The 21,890-nt window shown below is 37.3% G+C and overlaps 2 protein-coding genes across 2 annotated transcripts; both read left to right on the forward strand.

Annotated features, from left to right (window-relative positions):
• Positions 1-4,423: 4,423 nt before the first annotated feature.
• Positions 4,424-5,395, forward strand: LOC106799975 (olfactory receptor 5D3-like). The gene has a single exon (XM_014779731.1). The coding sequence runs from the start codon at positions 4,424-4,426 to the stop codon at positions 5,393-5,395; it is 972 nt and encodes a 323-aa protein (XP_014635217.1).
• Positions 5,396-14,407: 9,012 nt separating this feature from the next.
• Positions 14,408-15,499, forward strand: LOC106800174 (olfactory receptor 5D14-like). Its single transcript, XM_014779730.2, has 2 exons — positions 14,408-15,064; positions 15,242-15,499. Exons 1-2 carry the CDS (start codon positions 14,408-14,410, stop codon positions 15,497-15,499), a joined length of 915 nt encoding a protein of 304 aa, XP_014635216.2.
• The last annotated feature ends 6,391 nt before the right edge of the window (positions 15,500-21,890 follow it).

Consider the following 21,890-nt stretch of genomic DNA (forward strand, 5'->3'; position numbering starts at 1 on the left):
ATGGGCAATTAAGGTCCAACATTCGTTAATTTTGACTTAATTAAATGAGAGTTTATCCTGGGTGGCCTTGGTTTAATCAGTGAAAGCCCTTAAAAGAGGGTCTTGGCCCTCCTTGAAGTAAGAAAGACTCTTTTTCTTGCTGGCTTTGAAGTAAGATACCATGTTGTGAGAGGGCCTACAGAGAGGACCGTGTAACAAGGAAATGCTGGTGGCTCCTAGGATCTGAGAGTAGCTGCTGATCAATGGCCAGCAAGAGGACGGGCACCTTAGTCCTATATCTGCAAAGAGATGAATTCTTCCAACAACTTGAGGAGCTTGGAAGGAGATTTTTCCCGAGTTGAACCTCTTATGAAACCATAACTCTGACTGATACCTGAATTGCAGCCTGATAACACTGTGGCGAGTCCAGAATATCCAGCTAAGTGGTGCCTGGACTGCTGCCCTGTAGAAATGGTGATATAAAAAAGATAATTAGTTTAAGCCACTGAGTAGGTGGTAATTTGTTATGGAGCATGGAAAACTCATATGCCAGGTGACACAGAAGATTGTTATCTTTGAGTGACTCTGGGGCAGAAATTGGTTCCAGAGCTGGTTCAAGGTGCAGAGGTCAGTGGTGGGGAGCAGAAGCAGTGTGGAACTCATGCCAATCCCAGTGGGAAAATAACAATGCAGACCCCTGGGATTCTGGAGCAAGGCTGTGTCATCTACAATAAATAATACTATGCCTTGTGATAAGTCGCCTCTGTTGTGTTAGGGGTTCCTGGTAGGGTCTGGCAAGGGTTAGTCAGGTTGTCAGAGTCCCAGGGAAAGTGTAAGTGGATCTAATCGGGTGATATTTGGGTGTAGTGGAACCAATGGATTGGTTGACACTCAGTGGTTTTAGAGAGTTAAATGTGCTTCCAAAATACATCTATCATTTTTGAGCAGGTATGGACACAAAGAGATTATATTATTCAGATGTATTAATATAAGCTTAGAAGAGTAGATTGCCCATATTTGTAAGAAAATGCAAATTAGTTTCAATGAAGTGAATCAATGTTTCCAAGGACAATAGTGATTATCTTACGTTAAATGAAAAAGACAGAATCCAAGTTATGTTGTTTATACATTTCAAGACACACACATAATGCATAGAAATAGAAAAATCATACAGCAAATATTAACAAAAGTTATCTCTGAAAGTTTTCATTTTAGCTGTTTATCTTTCTTGCTTGTTGTAGTCACCATGTTTTCTAAGTCAATTTGTGTATTTTCTATAATTAGTATTTTAAAAGAAATTCCTGAGGTAGGCTTGATGAAGCATTGTCTCCAGCAATTTAGAAGAAATTACATTCTTGTAAAGCACCTCATAAGAGAGCACTTAATCTAATTTCTGAGTTTGAGATATAAAAAGAAGTAGTTCACTGAAAATTCTCTAAGGCCTAAATCCCTGAGGTCATGGTGGCTTACATAAGCCCTACAGTTTGTTCCTAGGAGTCAGATTCAGCTTCCAAATCTGTCTCTCTCCCCCTTCCTGTCTCTCTCTGAGTTTTTCTGGATGTTAAGAAATATATTCCCTTCACTTTAATTAAAATTTATTGTGGACCCCTGCTATATTTACAAACTTAATATTTTAATAATGTTTTAATTTTGAGTGGGAACTTCCTTGGAGACTATTAATAATAGGAACAGGATCTTCAGGTGAGTTGGCTTCAGATTGGGTGATCTGACTTGTGTTATCTTTCACTTATATGGGGACACTGAAGTCCTGTAACCTTTGAGGCAGGGAACACTTAGTCTAAATGCCATGATATCTCCTGAGTTCATCTTCCCAAAGGCTCATGTTGCTGAGCTTTGATCTCTTCCTCCCTCCCTGTGGCGTCATCTTGATTTTTGCTTTGAGGATATTCACCATGTGCCTAGCATGGTACAGTCACATTGAAAAATTTTAAAAAATATACTATAAAATCTGAGAATGTCCTCAACATCTCAAAATCTTGTAGAAAGGAGATAAGAATAATATGTATGAAGAAATAATGAAGACAATATATCATGGAAATTTTGATTTCCTAATAGTAATATCTGTAGGTATACCAGGAATGTGGAAAATATTGCTAGAGTGAAAAGGGAAAACTTATTTGTGATAGTTATTTTCATTTAAAGCTTCATATATCGCAAGTGCTCATGAAAACACTAGAAAAAAAGGATGTTTCAGGTAGAAGAAGAGAAAGATCAAATAAGCCAAGCAATAAATGAGCAAGTGTTGTTCATTATAAGCTGAGAATATCGGCATGACTGAAGAAGGTTGAACACTAGGGAACAGCTAGCGCAAGGCTTTAGGTAAAACTGAGCAGAGATGTTTAGAATGAGCTAAGAGGGAGAAATCAAAGTTTTCAGAGCCAAAGATCATCACAATAACCACAGTAATCAAGGGAAGGAGAAGCTGATGTTCTCACAGCGCAAGCCAGCAGCACTAGGGGAAGTTGGCTGTGCCTCGGCTACCATAATCCACCTGAGTAATGATTGCAGCTTGCTAAGTCTCCCACAGGCATCAACCTGAAATTAGAAAGGGAGCACAAGAGAGTCAGATAATAATGAGAAAGCAAGGGAACAACAGACAGTTTATTGAAGGACGGTAAGTGGTGAATTAAGAGGAAAAGGACCAAGAGGAGATCCAAGAAAGAGCTGAGATGCCCTTTGATGCCCCAAATTGTACCCACACGTTGATTACTGCACACTTTGGCTCTTGATCTCTTTCTCACATTTTTAAAAATAATATAAGGATTTAAAAATAATACCAATTAGTCACAGCACTAGAATTAAAAGTGGTGAGAGTAGAGGAACTTACATCTCCTGGATGCCACAACCGTCAGACTCCGTGCTAAGTACATTAACATCATTTCTTGATTTAATACTTCCACACCTGTGAAATATGCATTATGTAATTGTTACTGATAAAAAAGTTGAGGCTCAGAAAATTTAAGAAATTCACCAAAGATAACACAGTAAATGACAAAGGCTGAAATTGAATTTAACTGTATGTTTCCAAGCCCATGCTTCTTTCATTATGCTGGCCTGTCATTAGCTCTTTGTCACTTTCCTGCTCATTCTCTTCTGTATGTAGGAAATACATTTTTTTGAGAGTTAAAAAAGCATTTAGCTATGAATGAGATAATAGTTTCTTTCTACCTTGACCTTGTCAGAAAAAACTAAAAATGATGTCTTTGTCTATGAGAGTCATGCTAATAGTCTTTGTTAACATGAACATTTCAGACATGTGCTTGTTATTGGCATGTTATTATTATAAACTTATTTTTTTAAATCATTGTTAAATGATTAAAGATACTTCTGTGGTTGTGAACCACTTGAGAACACACGATGCTTTTGCTTTCTCAAAATAACATATACAAATATAACAAAGGTTGCACAGCTCAAAACAAGATAATCACATGTAGCTTTAATCGGAACCAAGTTTCCATCACTGGAAATTTTGAGGTTGAGTATGTAACCATTGATGTTTATTACCATATTGTCTAGCTTTTTCTAGAGAATACAGAAGACTTGAGCAAAACACATTTTAGGATACTCTCCAATTCAGATATTCTATGACTATTTAATGTTATAATATGCCTAGTAAAGTTATCAGATTGAAAAGTAATAATAGAAAGTTAGAACATAATGATCGAGGAATCTGGATGAGTATGTTCAGAGCATCATGACCCTAAGTGAGAAAACACTTTAGGAGGAAAGAAAACACAGGAGTGAGGGAACAACATGTCATAAATGCAACTTCATCATTTTACCAGGTTGCTACATTGTCTTTAGAACACTAAGACAATTAATGTAGCGTGAGGATAAAATCAATGGAAAGCTTGAAGATATACAGGGTTCCTTAAACATCCGTATATTTTTTCAAAACTCAAAAATTCTTGTGGTGACTCATAAATGCTGTCTTTCCTATGATCTTCAGTTAAACATCATAACTATAGAATTATTATCTCCTCTAATGCTTTACTTCTCCTGAGCCTTCCTTCATAAATTTTAGCGCTAAATTTTTATTCATTGTTATATTAGTGCTATTAAAAAAGTAGATCTTTAGAATGATGGAAGTGTGAAAGACACATGTTTTTCTACAACAATGTAGAATACTTTTCTGTCTAACCCTAAACTTAATTCAAACTCTGGCACTCAGGGTCAACTTCAAACCCGACTCATCACTAACAAGCTGTATGACCTCTAACAAGTTCCTCAACTTATATATGCCTCAGTTTACTTATGTAAAATATATGGCTACTTGTTTTACAATTATAGTGGTATTTGAAGATCTAAATTAATATATTTTGATGTTTTAGTGCAATGTCTGCAACATCGTGAGTGTTATACAAATGGACTCTCATATGATAATTTTTATTACCATTGTTTCAGATTTTCTCCAACAACCATCATGTTGTTAGCTGAAGGAAATCAGAGTACTGGAGCCACACTCACTCTCTTGGGCTTCTCAGAATATCCAGACCTCCAGGGGCCCCTGTTCCTGGTGTTCCTGACCGTCTACACAGTCACTGTTGTGGGGAACCTGGGCATGATCATGACCATCAGGATCAGTCCTAAACTCCACACCCCCATGTATTTTTTTCTCAGCCACTTGTCCTTTGTTGATTTCTGTTATTCCACTACAGTTACACCCAAACTGTTGGAGAACTTGGTTGCGGAAGACAGAACCATCACTTTCATAGGCTGCATCATGCAATTCTTCTTGGGTTGTATATTTGCAGTGGCAGAAACATTCATGTTGGCAGTGATGGCCTATGACCGATTTGTGGCAGTTTGTAACCCTCTGCTCTACACAGTAGTCATGTCCCCAAAGCTCTGTGCCTCATTAGTGGCTGGGCCCTACACATGGGGTATAGTCTCTTCCCTGATACTCACATATTTTCTCCTGGCATTGTCCTTCTGTGGGTCTCACATCATAAATAATTTTCTCTGTGAGCACTCGGTCATCGTCTCTGTCTCCTGCTCTGACCCCTACATCAGCCAAGTGCTCTGTTTTGTCATCGCCATGTTCAATGAGGTGAGCAGCCTGGTAGTCATCCTCACTACTTATATTTTCATTTTTGTCACTGTCATAAAAATTCCTTCTGCTGGTGGACGCCAAAAAGCCTTCTCCACTTGTGCCTCCCACCTGACTGCCATCACCATTTTCCATGGGACTGTCCTGTTCCTTTATTGTGTACCCAACTCCACAAACTCATGGCTCATAGTCAAAGTAGGTTCTGTATTTTACACAGTGGCGATTCCCATGCTGAATCCTCTGATCTATAGCTTCAGGAATAAAGATGTAAAGGAGAGTGCCAGGAAATTAATGAATCACTCAGTACAATTTTGTTCAAGATTTGTATTTCCAAAAGAAATTTGATGTATTATGTTGAGGATTAGTCAGTATTTCTAGTAGAGATCATGATTCAAATTATCTAGTTAATTTACCAGATTTTTAAATCTACTGTAATAACTAGTTATTTAATCATTTGATTTCTATTCACTTGAATGTTTAGTAAAATAGCTGTGAACCAGACGTGATGTAACATAAGTCTTGTGGTTTGAAGTGTCCCCAAAATATCCATGTCCACCAAGAAGCTCAGAATGTGATGTTATTTGGAAATGGGGTCTTTGCAGATGTAATAAAGGTAAGGATCAAGACGAGATCATACTGGATTAGGGTGGGCCCTAAATCCATTGAGTGTGTCCTTGTAAGAGACAGAAAAGGCCACATGGAGACACACGGAGGAAGGCTCTGTGAAGATGGGGGCAGAGATTGGAGTTTGCTGCTACCCCAACGGGGCTCCAGGAGCCACCAGAATCTGGAGGATGCAAGAAAGGATTCTCCTCTAGCATCTTCAGAAGGAATGTGGTCCTGCCAGCACCTTGATTTCAGACTTCTGGTCTTAAGAACTGTGAGGGAATAAATTTCCATTGTTTTAAGCCACCAAGTTGTGGTAATTGACTGCAGCAGCCCTAGGAAGTTTATTTAACAGTAAATATCAGACCATAAAATGCAAATCTATTGAGTCATGTATTGGCATGGTACATCATTTTTTAAAACATTCTTCAATTCCATTTAAGCAATGAGAATGTCAGGGTTATGGAGGAATTCTGAACAGCTGTAGCTGACTAGGAGTGTGAATGTGGAAGAACTGGCTTTGAGAGCCTGCAGACACTATCTCTAAGATCTGGCCAAATTCTCTGCTCCTTTTTCCCCAAGGGTCTCTTGTACTTGTATGATAGTATAGGAAGTGATGTTAAACATGATGACTACAAATGTCAAGTGAAGATGTTATTTTTATGTGAATTTCTAGAAGGATTACCAAGGGGACCAAAAATGAAAAATTCATAGTTATTGATCTCACATATCTCACCATCTGAGGTGTCAAACTTAATTTCGTAAATTCTATTTACTAACACAGTGGGTATCATAATACATTTCAAAAATAGTTTGTATAATCCTTGTTTTTTTTTAAAGGTTAATCTATAGTTAATTACACATTTCACCTGCATGGCATAGCTTTATCTGCCAGATGAACATGGCATGGTTGCAACTATTTTGATTGAAACATCCTCTATATTGATTATTCATTTGTTAATATTAACCCAGTGACTGATTGAATTAGAAAAAAAGTCAAAATTTTATCTTTATCTCTTTCTGACAACGATTTGTATCACACAAGTTTCCCCAGAATATGCCGTGCAGATACCTGATACCATTGCTCCACATCACTTTAGTCATTAAGTAATAATTGCATCTTCAAAGCAAGTGTGTTGGTCTCAAATAAAGCTTTTTAACTTCACCCTGCACTATAAAGGTATACTACAAAGCCTTGTCTTCTATGTGTAAGCAGGCAATTATAAAACATAAAATAAACAGATATTTGACTTCTAATTGTCCTTAATTATAAAACAGAGGCTCCACATAACTTTACCATAATATTCTGACCAATTGCTAACATACTATATGGCACACTTTCCAGATAATGCTGCTCAAGATTCGTTCACTCTGGAAAATTAAATAAAAACTTTCCAGTTTAATTCCCCTAGGGAGGCTTGTATGTTTCTCTCTCTTTCTGTGTGTGTGTGTGTGTAGTATTGTGCTATTAAGGGATGAAAATATATATACACTCCTTCTTTCAACAGACTTATAATGAAGTAAGCATTATCAATCATTATCCTTCAGAGTGAATTTTTTTGTTTGTTTGTTTTTTTTTTTTTGTGAGGAGATCAGCCCTGAGCTAACATCCGCCAATCCTCCTCTTTTTTTTGCTGAGGAAGACGGCCCTGGGCTAACATCGGTGCCCATCTTCCTCCACTTTATATGGGACGCCGCCACAGCATGGCTTACCAAGCAGTGCGTCGGTGCGCGCCCGGGATCCGAACCAGCGAACCCCGGGCCGCCGCAGCGGAGCGCGTGCACTTAACCGCTTGCGCCACCAGGCCGGCCCCCAGAGTGAATTGTTTTCATTACATACTTTGTGGTACATTGGCTTGTATATGGAGAAAGGGTAAATTTCTCTGGGGATTTGGATTTCCGAATCAAAGAGGAAAGAAGACGATCAACAACATAGAAAAAGGCAGAAAAAATATTTGAGTATGTTCATTTCTTTATTTTTAACTTAGTGGAATATCTTGCCAAATCACAAGAATTTCCATCAAACCAAAGGTAATCAAAACCAGAAACTTTCAAACTTTGTTATTCATGCGTATCATCTACGGGTGCTATAAAATGCAGGTTCGGATGCAGCGGGGGCCAAGACTCTACATTCTAACAGACTTCCAAGTGATGCAGGTGTTACTGGCCATCAGACAGGACTCTGAGTAGCAAGAATCTAAACAAATGTATTTTGGATAAAATTCAGCTGGTGTTGACTCATGGCTAATTGTGTATAGAGTCATTAGAGAGCTTATAAATGAAGTCCTTATTTCTCTTTTCTTCTATTGGTAATAATTCATATACTAATGAAAATAATCTTAATTGTGATTAAAATAAAAATAATTTTAGTTATGAAATTTTAATAATTGCACAAACTTTATAACAAGCATATTTTTAAAAAAATATGTACCATTTAAATTACAGAAATAAAGTTTTCATAGTCCTCGTGGTCCTAGTATACTCCCCATTTCTTTGAATTGTTTAAACTTTGCAGATAAAGTTTCTGCAAGAGTGAGCCAGGTGGAGAGCAGGGGGACAGGAAGTCAGAGAGGCAGGAAACACGATCAGCCAGGGCTTCATAGCACATTTTAAGGACTTTGGTTTTTACTTGGAGTGAAATGGAGAAGCATTGCAGGGTTTTAGAAGACTGATAGAATCTAATTTAAATTTTAAAAGAAAAACTCTGGCTGATGTTGAGAACAAACCGTGAGAAGAAAAATGGTAGAATTTGGAAACCTGTTAGGGTCCTATATAGTGTACAAAAGATGATGCTTTCTGCTGCTCCCTCTTTTCTCTTAAAGTACGGGCAATTTTTTAAAAAAAATCTAATTCTTACAAGTGCTGGTCTATAACCACTTCCTTTGTTTAATATGGTTGCCATGTCTCCATCTAGAAGCTCTGCTCCATCTTCTGGCTGGATGCCACACCTGGACATAGTCTGTAGCCTGATACTAATTCTCTCATTGTATTGCCTATGATGAGTTCAACAGTTAATATATTTTGTATGAATATTTTGTTTCCCTTTTGGATCCTGTTCACTTCATCCAGATAGTGTTTTTTTTTTACTCTAGCCAATTTTGATGAATTAAGAAAACCCATAGTCGTCGTTTCCCGGCTTTCATTTTCATCACTGTCCTAAAGATAATTACACTTGTGGGCATGAGAGTCCTTGCCACCTGTGCCTTCCACCTCACCAGCATCCTTTCTCTCTACAGTGCGCCCAACTCCAAAAGCTCATGGGTAATTGTTCAGGTAGGGTCTGTGTTTTATACTGTGCTAATCCCCATGCTGAACTCACTGACTTACAGCTTGAGGTAAAAAAGTGTGAAAGATCCTGTGAGTAACCTAATAGGCTCAAAAATATATTAGCATTCAATCCAATCTTAATATATTCCTATGAATTATTTATGTGACTGTTCAAATATCACCTTCCCAGAGAGTCTTTGCCTGAAAACCTAATATAATGAGATAATAACTCTTACCCCCTTAACCTGATTTATGTCTTTTCATAGCAACAGATGATATTTTAAATATATGCACTCATTTATTTGTCTGTTGTTTGTTTCTCCCAATAGAATATGAACTCCAAGAGGGCAGAAGTTCTTGCATTATTTTTGTATCTTGTATCTCTAATGCCTAGAAAAGTGCCTAGAAACACATTAGGGCTTTGATAAATACTTACTGGATGAATAAAAGAAGGAAAGAAATAAAAAGGTCAGGGGCCTGCCTGGTGGCATAGCGGTTAAGTGTGCATGCTCCACTTCCGGGGCCCAGGATTCACAGGTTCGATCCCGGGCATACGCCAACGCACTGCTCACTTGTCAAGCCATGCTGTGGCAGTGTCCCATATAAAGTAGAGGAAAATGGGCACAGATGTTAGCCCAGGGCCAATCTTCTTCAGCAGAAAGAGGAAGATTGGTATCAGATGTTAGCTCAGGGCTAATTTTCCTCACAAAAAAATGAAATAAAAAGTTCAGACTAAATTGATAATATTTAATATTATGTTCTGTTTACCTAGGTAAGACTTTGGGTGACGAATCCTTAATGAATATAGATCACACTTGAGATTCAAAAAGCCAAAAGAACAGGAATAATACACTCAAAGATGACCATGCTTATTTATATCAATACTTCTACTGCTGACTATTGTACTGTGGAAAATATTTCCCTGTCTTATTCTAAGTATATTGGTTTTAGTTGGATATTATATAACCACTTGACTGTTTTACAGTTGTCAGAACCACAAAAATGGTGCTCCGTCATCAACAGTATCTCTCATAATTAGGCTTGAGATTAATTTTTGAAAACATGTTCAATTTAGAGTCTTTCTCTTTCAGAGCTTAATTCAGCTTTCAGAAAAGTTAAGGAGTTTATTCAGTATTATAGTTAATATTTCAGGCAATTTTGGTTCATTTGGATTATCTAGACTCAGAAACTCATACTCGTAGGGTTCTGGATGTAATTGATAAATAGTAACCCCAGATTGGAATGATCCTGGTTCACCATGATGGGAGAAATGTTTTATAGCTTGAATTAAGTGTCAGAATACTTCTAGATCATTCCACATATTTCTGGCTAAATTGCTTTTCGGCACTGGAAAATGATAATTCTTGCTTATTGGAAAAATTGAAATAGTCTTTCACTACCTTTACTCTTGGAGTATAGCACTTCAAAAATGCTTAGGTTTCAGGAATTACACACAATTATTATTCACAATTCCAAAGAAAAAGTATTTGAAATATATAAATACACTGTAAAATATCTTTGGAAATCTTTCTGTAAGAAATGTGCACTTATTTACTATATTAATGTTTCTGTTAAGAATTCTTATAAAAGTTCACCTCTCAAGACAATAAAGGATAATTTCTGTATGATTTCAGAGTAGGCAAACATTCAGAAAGCAAAACTGATGTTACTACATTAAATTTAAAGCATATTTTATTGAAACACATGGAAACATTGAAAAGAGAAGCCTCAGAATGAGAGAAAAATTTTGCAACATATTTTACTGACTAAAGATCAATGCTCACAATACAGAAATATCTATGACAAATTAATTATTAAAAGACAGTCAATAAAATAGTGATGAAGTTGGAAAAATGTATAAAACAAATCATCTTCAGTCTATTCTGTGAATGCTCCAAGTGGTATTTTCTGTGTATATCATGACATGAAATATTGTGACAAATCACTGCTCTGGAGAAACTCAAGCACATATGCCCGAAAAGAGCTGCACAAAAATGTTCAGTTGCATATTGCTTGTAATGACAGAAATGGAAATCATCTAAATAGACATAAAAAGAATGGTTATAGCCATACAATTGGACAAGTTAAAATGATTGTATTTAAAAATTTACCAGTTAGTTATAAATCACAAAAATATTGTTCAATATTACTTATATAGTTCGAGTGCAATGAACATTATATATTGGTTACGCATATTCACATATAATAAATAACATTATAAGAATGAAAATCACCAAATGAAAGATGAAGGTTATCACTGAGGAGGGAGAAGAGAAGGATATGGCAGAAAGTTATGAAAGGGTCTTTAATCCAATCTCCGTTGAGATGGTCTAAAAAAAAAAAATAGGTAAATGCTCATTTTTTTTTCAACTCAGCCTCTCAGTTCTTTAAAGTTGAAAGTATAGCTTGGAGCATATTTCATTTGCCTTTAACTGAGGAAAAAACACCCCAGAACTTCAGTGGCTGAAAACAATTTGTTACTTCTCACCATTCTGTGGACTGACTGCATGGTTCTCCTGCCAGTCTCTCGTGGGCTTATCACGTGGCTACAATCATTTGGGAGCTCTGCTGGGCTAAAATGATGCCCAATATGATGTCACTATTTTGTTAGGTAACTTGGTGATGCTATTGGCTGGGGTACCTCAGTATTCTCTCACAGAGTCTCTCATCTGCTGGCGGGTTACACTGGCTTCCTTATGTGGTGATCTCAGATCAGTGTTTGAAGAGACTGGAAGGAGAAGCTGTAAGGCATCTTGGTGCCTCTACTCCAGAATCTACTTAACATCACTCCCACCATATTTTTTGGTCAAAGAAGTCACAATTCCAGCTTAATGGACGCATCACTGTGTTCTCTAGTGGAAGCATCACTCCTTTAAACTACTAGAGCGCATAGTTGCACTTATGGGAAGCAGAAGTTTAGCTGGTGGATCATTTAGGATGATAGGTGGAAGATCCACTCCTGTTTCCAGCCTGGATCCACAAATTCTAGGTCCCATAAATTATTGGATAAAGATTAATGTATACTGGTTTCAGATTAGAGTATATAACATATTCTGGGGGTGATTATTCCATCCCTCTAAATTATTGCCAACAGAGCTTTTCCTGTAACTGAGTTTTAAAAAGGCCATTCCAATGTTCCAAGCACACTTTTTGAATTTCTGAATACTAGATGAATTTTCTTTTGCCACTGTCTTTCAGGAACACCCGTAAGGCAGTACTGTAGTGCTGCAAATGTCCACTTTAGTGTGGTGTCATCATATCATGCAGAATCATATGAAAATAAGGCCCCAATGCTTTCTTCCATATTCAGGTTGTCATAGGGAAACCTTATGAGGCTACAAGTTCAGGCTGTGAAAGAGAAAACAATACAACAAGAGTGTGGACCATGGGCATCTGGACCACTTGCTCAGGAACAGGAGTGCCGTTGACTGCTGTGCATGTCTAATGTTATGGATTGGTGAGATAGACAATAGCCAGCTCATGACGGGAAGTGTAGGTTGCACAGTAACTTAGTAGCCTATTGTCAATCATTCAGTCTTTATTAGGGCCCATTAAAAGTCAGAAGCTGTTTCTCAAAAGGTGAATAGTTATCTGCAGAGGAAGTTATTGCTTTGCTCTAAAATCCTGAAAGTCTGATCTGTAATTCACTGTAGGGGCTTGTCCAAAGTTCTGTACCACTCTCATATGCAAATACATTTTAAGGAAAATCGTGTATGCTGGGTCATATGACCCAAATAGCACAGCAGCTGGCATGGCAGACTGGACTTGTTAGCATTTTCTCTTGTTTTATGATTCACCAAAATGGACAACCTTTTGAGGAACTTCACAAACAGGTTGGAGTAACTTGCCTGAAATTGGTATATGCTGCTCACAAGATCGAAAGAGGCCCACTGAATTTTGTTGTAGATAAGGCAGGATTTGGGAAATACTGCCTTACTTTAGTTTTATTTTAGTTTTGTTAATTCCAGAGGGCATTTTAATTATGTGCAAACAAGGCCTAGTAGTCAATTTCAAGATGTAACTTTTTTGTGTAATTTCAAGGAAATTCTAGTCATTAAACATGGTACAAGGAACCTGGCATTTGCCTTAATGACTTGTTTTGATGCTTGTGAGGATAAATTGCTGGTGAATCTCCAGAGTTTTAGTCCCCAGGGCTACAGAGTTGGATGTAAGAGCCTAGGGACCCCAGCTATGCTCAGCTCACAGAGAAGCAGGAGGATGCTGGCCTGTTTCTCTGTAGCAGGTAAGTTTATTCAAGTGTTCTATGAAATGGGTAAAATATTATTTTCCTGAAATGGTAAGTGAGGTCTTTTATCTTTTTATGTTAAGTCACTGTATATGTTATCCAATTCTGAGTCCAATAATATTAAACAAAGAAGTTAATGCTCATGGAAATATTTGGCTTCAAGTCCATTGACAACCACTTCATGAAGAATAGAATAACCTTTCCTCCTTGGAATGAATAATTATCCATATCTCTTTATATGCATCTTAAATTGGTATATAAACTTTCATAAGACTGAGAATTAGCTAGTTCTGTGAGAATTCTGACCCGATAAATCTTGAGACCCTTAAGAGATATCTATACACTGTCTACGCTGTAACAGAAGTTAACCCTTAGACTATAAACCCTAATAAAGCGCACTCTACCCTCAGAGGTCAAAAGGAGCCATTGTCCTCCTCAACCCTCAGCAGATCAGCTGTTCAATGAGAGATGTAGCCTTTACTCAACAAAAGGTGCTATAATTGGATTGATGTATTCTTTTCCTAGATTTCTCTTTTTTTTAAATAATTTTATTTATTTATTTTTCTCCCAAAGCCCAGTAGATAGTTGTATGTCATAGTTGCACATCCTTCTAGTTGCTGTATGTGGGACACAGCCTCAGCATGGCCGGAGAAGCGGTGCGTCGGTGCACGCCCAGGATCCGAACCCGGGCCGCCAGCAGTGGAGCATGCGCGCACTTAACCGCCAAGCCGCGGGGCCAGCCCCTAGATTTCTGTTTATTTTACTTTATTCTTAGAATAAAAGCATATTCTCTCGAAGATTTTAGTTTATTTGTGTGTACAGGCAAAATACGTTAGCAATATATGTTCTTCTTTGAGGCAAACATTTCACACTTTTCACAGACTCCTTCACTAGTTTAAGCATTTATGTGCAAACATTTCCTATCAGTTATGTGCATGTTATGCTACTAGCTAATGTGTGGATGTGCACACTACAATATGATAAGTATTTCTTATGGAAACACAAATTGCAATGGAAATGCAAAGATGTTTCAGAGACCCAGCTTGGTTTGCTGTATCCATAGCAGTTATCTCCATGAGGCTCGTTCTACATGGACAAAATTAACACCAATAACTCTTCTCATTTTCTTTTGTCTACCATAGAAAGTCATGGCATGTTTGTCACTCACCTCCGTAAATCTTCTCTTTGGCAGAAACAACTCTCCTCCCCCACCCTCTCCCTTTAAAGGCCATGTGGAGATGGTTGCAGGAAATCTGAGCCTGGAGACGACCTTTGTCCTCTTGGGTTTCGCAGATTACCCAGAGCTTCAGATTCCTCTCTTCATGCTGTTTCTGGTCATGTACGTTATCACTGTGGCAGGAAATCTTGGGATGATAATAATCATCAAGGTTAACCCAAAGTTTCACACTCCCATGTACTTTTTCCTTAGTCACCTTTCTTTTGTTGATTTTTGTTACTCTTCCATCGTTACTCCCAAGCTGCTTGAGAACTTGGTCGTGGCTGATAAAAGCATCTTCTACTCTAGCTGCATGCTGCAGTACTTCCTGTCCTGCACTGCTGTGGTGATGGCCTATGACTGCTTTGTGGCCATCTGTAATCCTCTGCTTTATACGGTGGCCATGTCACAGAGGCTCTGTGCCCTGCTGGTGGCTGGGTCATATTTCTGGGGTATGTTTGGACCCTTGGTACTCCTTTGCTATGCTCTCCAGCTAGACTTTTCTGGGCATAACATAATCAACCACTTTTTCTGTGAATATACTGCTCTCATTGCTGTCTCAAGTTCCAATATACACATCCCCCACCTGCTGCTCTTTGGTTTTGCCACCTTCAATGAGGTGAGTACACTACTCATCATCCTTGCTTCTTACGTATTTATTTTTGTGACTGTGCTAAACATCCATTCTGCCAGCGGGCGTCGCAGAGCCTTCTCCACCTGTGCCTCCCACCTGACCGCCATCACCATCTTCCACGGGACCATCCTTTCCCTCTACTGTGTGCCCAACTCCAAAAACTTGAGTACACTACTCATCATCCTTGCTTCTTACGTATTTATTTTTGTGACTGTGCTAAACATCCATTCTGCCAGCGGGCGTCGCAGAGCCTTCTCCACCTGTGTCTCCCACCTGACCGCCATCACCATCTTCCACGGGACCATCCTTTCCCTCTACTGTGTGCCCAACTCCAAAAACTCCCAGCAAACTGTCAAAGTGGCCTCTGTATTTTACACAGTGGTGATCCCCATGTTGAATCCTCTGATCTACAACCTGAGGAATAAAGATGTGAAGGATGCCTTCCAGAAATTAATGGACACAAAAGGCCCATTTCTCTGAACCAAACTCAAAAGATGTGTTTAATCCCAAGAGTAATAGGAACAGAGCTTTCTAAAACCTACAGCGTATATTTTCATGAGGTTTTTGTTGGTGACTGTGATGTTAATATATTGTGAACTGGTAAACTGAAATCCCTTGAAGTTATTTGTGTTGTGTGTCTCTGAAGCATTGTGTCTTTGTTGGGAGATATGGATGGACATACTGTGTGATAAAAGTGGGAATGATCCTTTTCTGACACCTCCACTCCTTGGGTTCTGTGAATTCTATGAAAACACAGTCTTCTGCTTTCTAACAGTCAGCTTATGCTGAGAAGTACATTGGGCAATGACAGTTACGTCTACTGTGTAGATGATAACACAGAGGTTCAAGAAACTCACCTTGAATTGACTGAAATCACTAATTTAAGAGAGGAACTCAACTCTGTTGACTCTGAATCCAGTGCTCTTTCACTATAGTTCCTCTGAGGCTATTAGTCTGAAGTCACAAGAATTAGTTTTGTCCTTCAGAAAGGAGAATCTCTGGAGCCGTTGCAATATTCCTAGATTATCTTTGGATATTATTACTCAAAAGACTGCATTCCCAGTATTATCAGGACTGGAAATCTCTACAAATATTATCTAGTCTAGTTCACATGTTTTAGGACTTGGATGATTGTAATATACATTTTATCTGGGAATATTGAGGAATCATATTACAACATTTCTATTCTAATGTTTATATGAATGCCAAAACAAGCACAAATACCTGGTAAAAAATACACTAAAAATTAAAGCAAATTATAGTAGGAAGGCTAACCCTATAGAATTTAAAATAAATTTAGGGGCTGGCCCGGTGGCATAGTGATTAAGTTCGTTTGCTCGACTTCGGCGGCCTGGGGTTCACAGGTTCAAATCCCAGGTGTGGACCAATGTACCACTCATCAAGCCATGTGTGGCGGTGTCCCATATACAAAATAGAGGAAGATGGGCACAGATGTTAGCTCAGAGCCAATCTTCCTCACACACATACAAAAAAAGTAAAATAAATTTAAAATCCTTATTATTAAAACAGTGTCATTGGAATAAATAGATGAGAGTTCTCTTTTGGTGTATGAAATACGGAAGAGATGTAATTGAAAACAAGTGTAAAACTTAGATTATATGAATATACAATGCTTCCAGGCGAAATAACAGATAAGAAATTAAAATGGCAAATGAAAAGCTGAGAAAAAGTCAGCAGCTATGATACATACAGTAGAGGAGAAAATATAAACAGAGACTCAATATATAATTAAATAGTCTATATAAAAGAATACAAATAGTCCTTAGACATATGAAGAGTTGTTCAATCTAACACATAATAATAGAAATACAAATGAAAACTGCCCTAAGTTATCACTTCTCACCTTTCAGAGTGGCAGAAATCCAAAAGTTTAATGGCATGTCCTGTAAGTGAATTTTCAGGGAAACAGATATTTTGATGCATTGAGGGCAGGAAGGTAACATGTTCATGTGATGTGAAGTACTAGCAAAGTTACATATGTATTTATCCTCTTGCAAAGCATTCACAGTTCTAGGAATCTACCACAAAGATAGAGTAGCAAAAATATGTATAAATAACATATTCCAAACAATATTTATAATAAGAACAGACTGGATAAAATCCAATATGAAGGTGGTTGATTAAACTATGGGTCACAATAAAGAAGTATACATTAGTGAAAATGGAAAGAGGGTGGTTTCTATATGTTTCTATGGAGTGCCCTCCAGAAAATTTTCTTAAGTGAATAAAGGTGCATAAATTGTTTATAGTATGATAAATTGTTTATAGTGTGATAAATTGTTTACAGTGTGATAAGTTGTTTGAGAGAAGAGGGAAAGGTAGAACCAAAACTAACAAGGACAGGAAGAGATGCAGGACAGCTTTTAGGAATGAACAGTGTAACAAAGCTCTGGTTTAGGGGAAATGAAATATTTTACATAGTTTAAAAGACATATATTTATGTCAAAAAGTACAAAAAATCTCTGAAATTTGAAAACAAATAAAAACAAATGAATCTGTAATGTTGGACACATGGTCACACAGTGTAAAACATTTTCTGTAAAGGACTTGAAACACAGCATTTTGAGTGTGCATCCTCGTTATGCAATGTTTATTTTAGTATAAAGTAAATAAATAATTATGGAAATGTCATTGAAATAAAGTGGTAAGCATAAAAGAAGTGTTACAGCTCTAAAGTAAGAGAAGGTAAGTAAAAAACTTTTCATCTTCACTTGAAATAGAAACTGATTTTGAAACAATTTTTTTCTCTTAAAAATAGTACCACTCATAATCATAACCCAGTAGCAATGAACATCCCTAGTCCTAAAATTCTCTCTGAAAGGAAATCTGTGCTCTCTAAGCAGACTAGAGCTTTTTGGAGAAATAGCTGTTTTGATGTCCGAGGTAGAAAATGTAATGAGCCTTGAGCAGCTTAATTTCCAGAAAGCAAGAATGCTATTAACAGCTAGTTGGATCATTTCAGAGACATAGGAGGCAATTTGAAATGGCTCCCACTGGCTTACAGTTAACATAAAAATGAATATTGACTGCAATTCATTTAAAAGCATCAAATATATTTACATCTAAAAATTTAAATCTAGATACTAAAAAAGAAAAATAATAAATCATTGGTTACTATTTATGGTTGCTGGGGTATCAAGTCATTACTCTGAAAATTGGTAAACAAAAGAGATAAATATTTATTCTATATTTCCTTTAAGAATTGTATTTCAGGGTTACCTAATAGTTTCTGAAGGAAAATACAGAACAAATAAAAACAGAAAAAAACGATGGAATTAGAAAATCACAATTTTCAAACTCCTAATAAAAAAGTAGATCAAGGCGATGATTTCAGTAGCTATTCAAGTCATGAAGTGAAAAGTTGGTGGGAAATGTTAAACGGAAGTAACCAACATGATACCCCCTGAATCCACAGACCAGGCTAAGCTGCACTAAAAGCTGGACAACTAGTTAACATGTACGCCACAATTTGATGTGACTGGCAGTAGTCAGGACCACCTATGAAGAATTCTTGCCTAAAAGAAACTAAAGGAGTAAACCTGAACTAATAAAGCTTCTTGATGTATCAGTTTAAAAGAATTGGTGCAGGAACAAGTCATTACGACAAATAAAGCAATAAGCCAAATACAGAACATGCAGTGTTCTACAAATGTTCTAATTTTTCCAAACAATTACCTGAACACACATACACACACACACACACACACACACACACGGGTGTGTTACATACTACACAGAACATAATGTTACATAATACATGGAACTGTTACAGAATAAAAAAAATTAGTTATAACAACAAAATTTGTTTGATTCTTGACTCAAACTAACCGTAAAACTATATCTTTCAGGCAATTGGGGCAATTTAAACAGGGGTTGGTATTAAATTAGATAAGAATATGCTTGGGCAATGCCCTGTGGCTTAGCAGTTAAGTGTGCACGCTCCGCTACTGGCGGCTGGGTGTGCACCGGCCCACCACTTGTCCAGCCATGCTGAGGTGGCGTCCCACATACAGCAATGAGAAGGATGTGCAACTATGATGTACAACTATCTACTGCGGCTTTGGGGAGAAAAAGGGGAAAAAAAAAAGGAAGAGGATTGGCATGGATGTTAGCTCAGGGCTGATCTTCCTCACAAAAAAAAAAAAAGATTATGCTAATATTTTGGTTAGGTGGAATTTTGGCATGAGGGTTTATTAAAATGTTTATTTCATCGATGGTTACATTTTTTATAAACTCCTATTAATGACTTAGTTCTGTTAGCAAGTGGATTGATAGAGAAATATAATACCCTATAAATGTAATTATATTTTAAATGACTCAAATTTATAGGATTGGAAGTCAGGGACTCACTGTCCCTAAAATGTCTTAATACTTCAGGACAAAGAACAGCACACATAGTCTCACTTTCCAGGCTGCACACAGCACTTTTGGCCAAGAGTACATTTGGGACAGAAAAAAAAAATCAGTGTAGCAAGTAGTAGTAGTTCTTTGTTTTGAGGCTTGTAGAATTGGCTGAAGTACTTTTCCTTTCCTTGAATATCTTCAAAAGACTTAAAGTTTTAAAATTACATTGATAAACCACTTTTAGTTTTATCATCCCAGATTATTTCTGCAGACCTGAAATTATTTAATGATTATTTATTAATAAAATACACTGTAAAAATACTCAACTAATGTCATCCCATATTTTGTTATTGTTCTAAAAAATACCAACAGAGTGGCGTAAACACAGCTTTAAAGGACCACCCATAGATATACCCAGATAGGCTTCCTTCATTTTCTTCGTGCCATAAGTAGTATCATCCTGAAATATCCAACTATATTTTTGAAAAAGAGGTTTAGAAAGCACAGAACATCACGACAAACTGCAGAATCATTGAGATGCATAAAAAGGCTGACAGTCTATTTGAAAATCAGTTGTGTTTGCTGTTCCCTTTATCTCAAACTCGACACTCTTCCCCCAGTTATTTGCATGATTTGCTTTCTCACTTCATAATGGTCCATGCTTGAATACCACCTCATTATGGTCTTCTCTGACCTCCCTACTTAAAATTATACCTTCAATTATATGTTTTCTGCATTTATAATTACTGGAAAGTGATTACATATTTATTTGTTTTTTTGTATTCTGTATTAAATATAAATTTATTGACAAAGGAATATTCTTTCCCTTTTTCCCCAGTTCCTAAGATAACACATAGCTCAGGGTAAACATGTAATAAATATTTATTGAATGAATGACTGAGTAATTATGTATCCTCATTATGTACTCAACCTTCTTTCCCTGATTTCTGACTAGAGATAGAAAATTCAGCAGAATGGCCATTTGTTTTTGTAGTTTCATTTTATTTTGACTGCCTAGCTTCAGTAATTACTTCTAAAATATCTTACTGTTCTTTGTGAACTATCTCCTCTCTGAACTTAAATTCCTCATAGTTCTGGTAAGTTTGGCCCTATTCCCAGTTCCTTGGAAGCTCATATTTATCATTCAATAAGGACTCTTGGTACACTTTATGCTAGTCACTGATCTAGGAACTCAGACTATATCAGTGAATATATTCTCTGCTTTTCTGGAACTTTTATTCTAGCAGGGAGAAATAAGCGATACATAATAAACACAATAAATAAGGATTAAAACTATATTTGAACGACGTCAAGTCCTTTAAACACTAAATTGGGTGGTGGAGTAGCCCCTGCAGTATAATAGTGTGTTCATGGATGGTTTCATTGAAAAGGTGCATTTGAGCAAAAGCTTAAGGGAAAGCATTCTAGGGTAGAGAAAAAAACTGGTAGAAAAGACCCGAAGGAAGGAGTGTGCAACATTTTTTGAGAAACAAAAAGCAAGGAACAAAAGCAAGGAGGTAAGACTAGCTGGAGAAAAGTAATGGAATAGCTCAGAGGTTTAAAAGGGACTAGATAATTTCCCCAACTTAATATTTAACTTTGTAAATATTTCTGCTTTAAGTCTCAATGGATCATGATGACCTAAAAGATGGATCTTCACTCTTCTCCACTGTGGTGAGAGTGGATGATATGGAGGAAGAGGGCTATGCCTGGCAGGTAGTAGTACTTGATAATGACGACTTTCATGATTATGTAATTCTGGTAATTGTAGGAAGGTATGGGAGTGGTCAGGGGGCTGCGGAAGTGACCTTATAAATTTTCATATGAAACACCCTTTATGCTGCTCCAGATTTTCTAGTACACAAGAACTACATCAGAGAAAGGTGATTAATCTTAATTGTTAATTTAATGATCTCAAGAGAATGGGGCAATAGGTGGTCTCTAGGGTTCATGTCCCAAAGGTGGTGACTGTAGCTCTAGAACACATGTCACTCCCAACCAGGAGAGGTCCTCCCTTTGCCATCAGCAGGTTTGTTTTAAGATTCTAGAGACAGATTGATGTTAATCTCAGTGAGGAGTGTGTAGAAAACAACATGATAAGGGGAACTTACCCTTTGGATCTAGACAGTGCTCGAGAAATATTTAGCCACTGCAAAAGTTATATATCTGAACGTGCAAGGAAGAGGATGAGCACTTATTCTACAGAGCTTTCTATTAGAGAGCCTGGCTCAGCTGAGCTCCTCACTAACAGCCCGTGAGCAACAGGTATTGGGTGGGTGAGAGAGAAGAGCTCTCAGAATTTGAGGGAATGTGCATTCTCATGATTCTATAAATTTTTGGAAGGGGTGTCAAGGTAGAATAGGCAAACATTTAAATAGAGTGAAACAATCAGAAATTGAATAGACTCTCTAGTGAAAAAAATAAAAGGGACCGACTTTAATTAAGACTATAAAGCAGCAAACACGTGTCCCCTGAGAGCAAAATTATAACAAAATGGGGAAAAGAA

This window comes from Ceratotherium simum, chromosome 34 (assembly GCF_057802395.1).
Source record: "Ceratotherium simum simum isolate JZ-2026a chromosome 34, ASM5780239v1, whole genome shotgun sequence".
NCBI classification, from domain to species: Eukaryota; Metazoa; Chordata; class Mammalia; order Perissodactyla; family Rhinocerotidae; genus Ceratotherium; species Ceratotherium simum.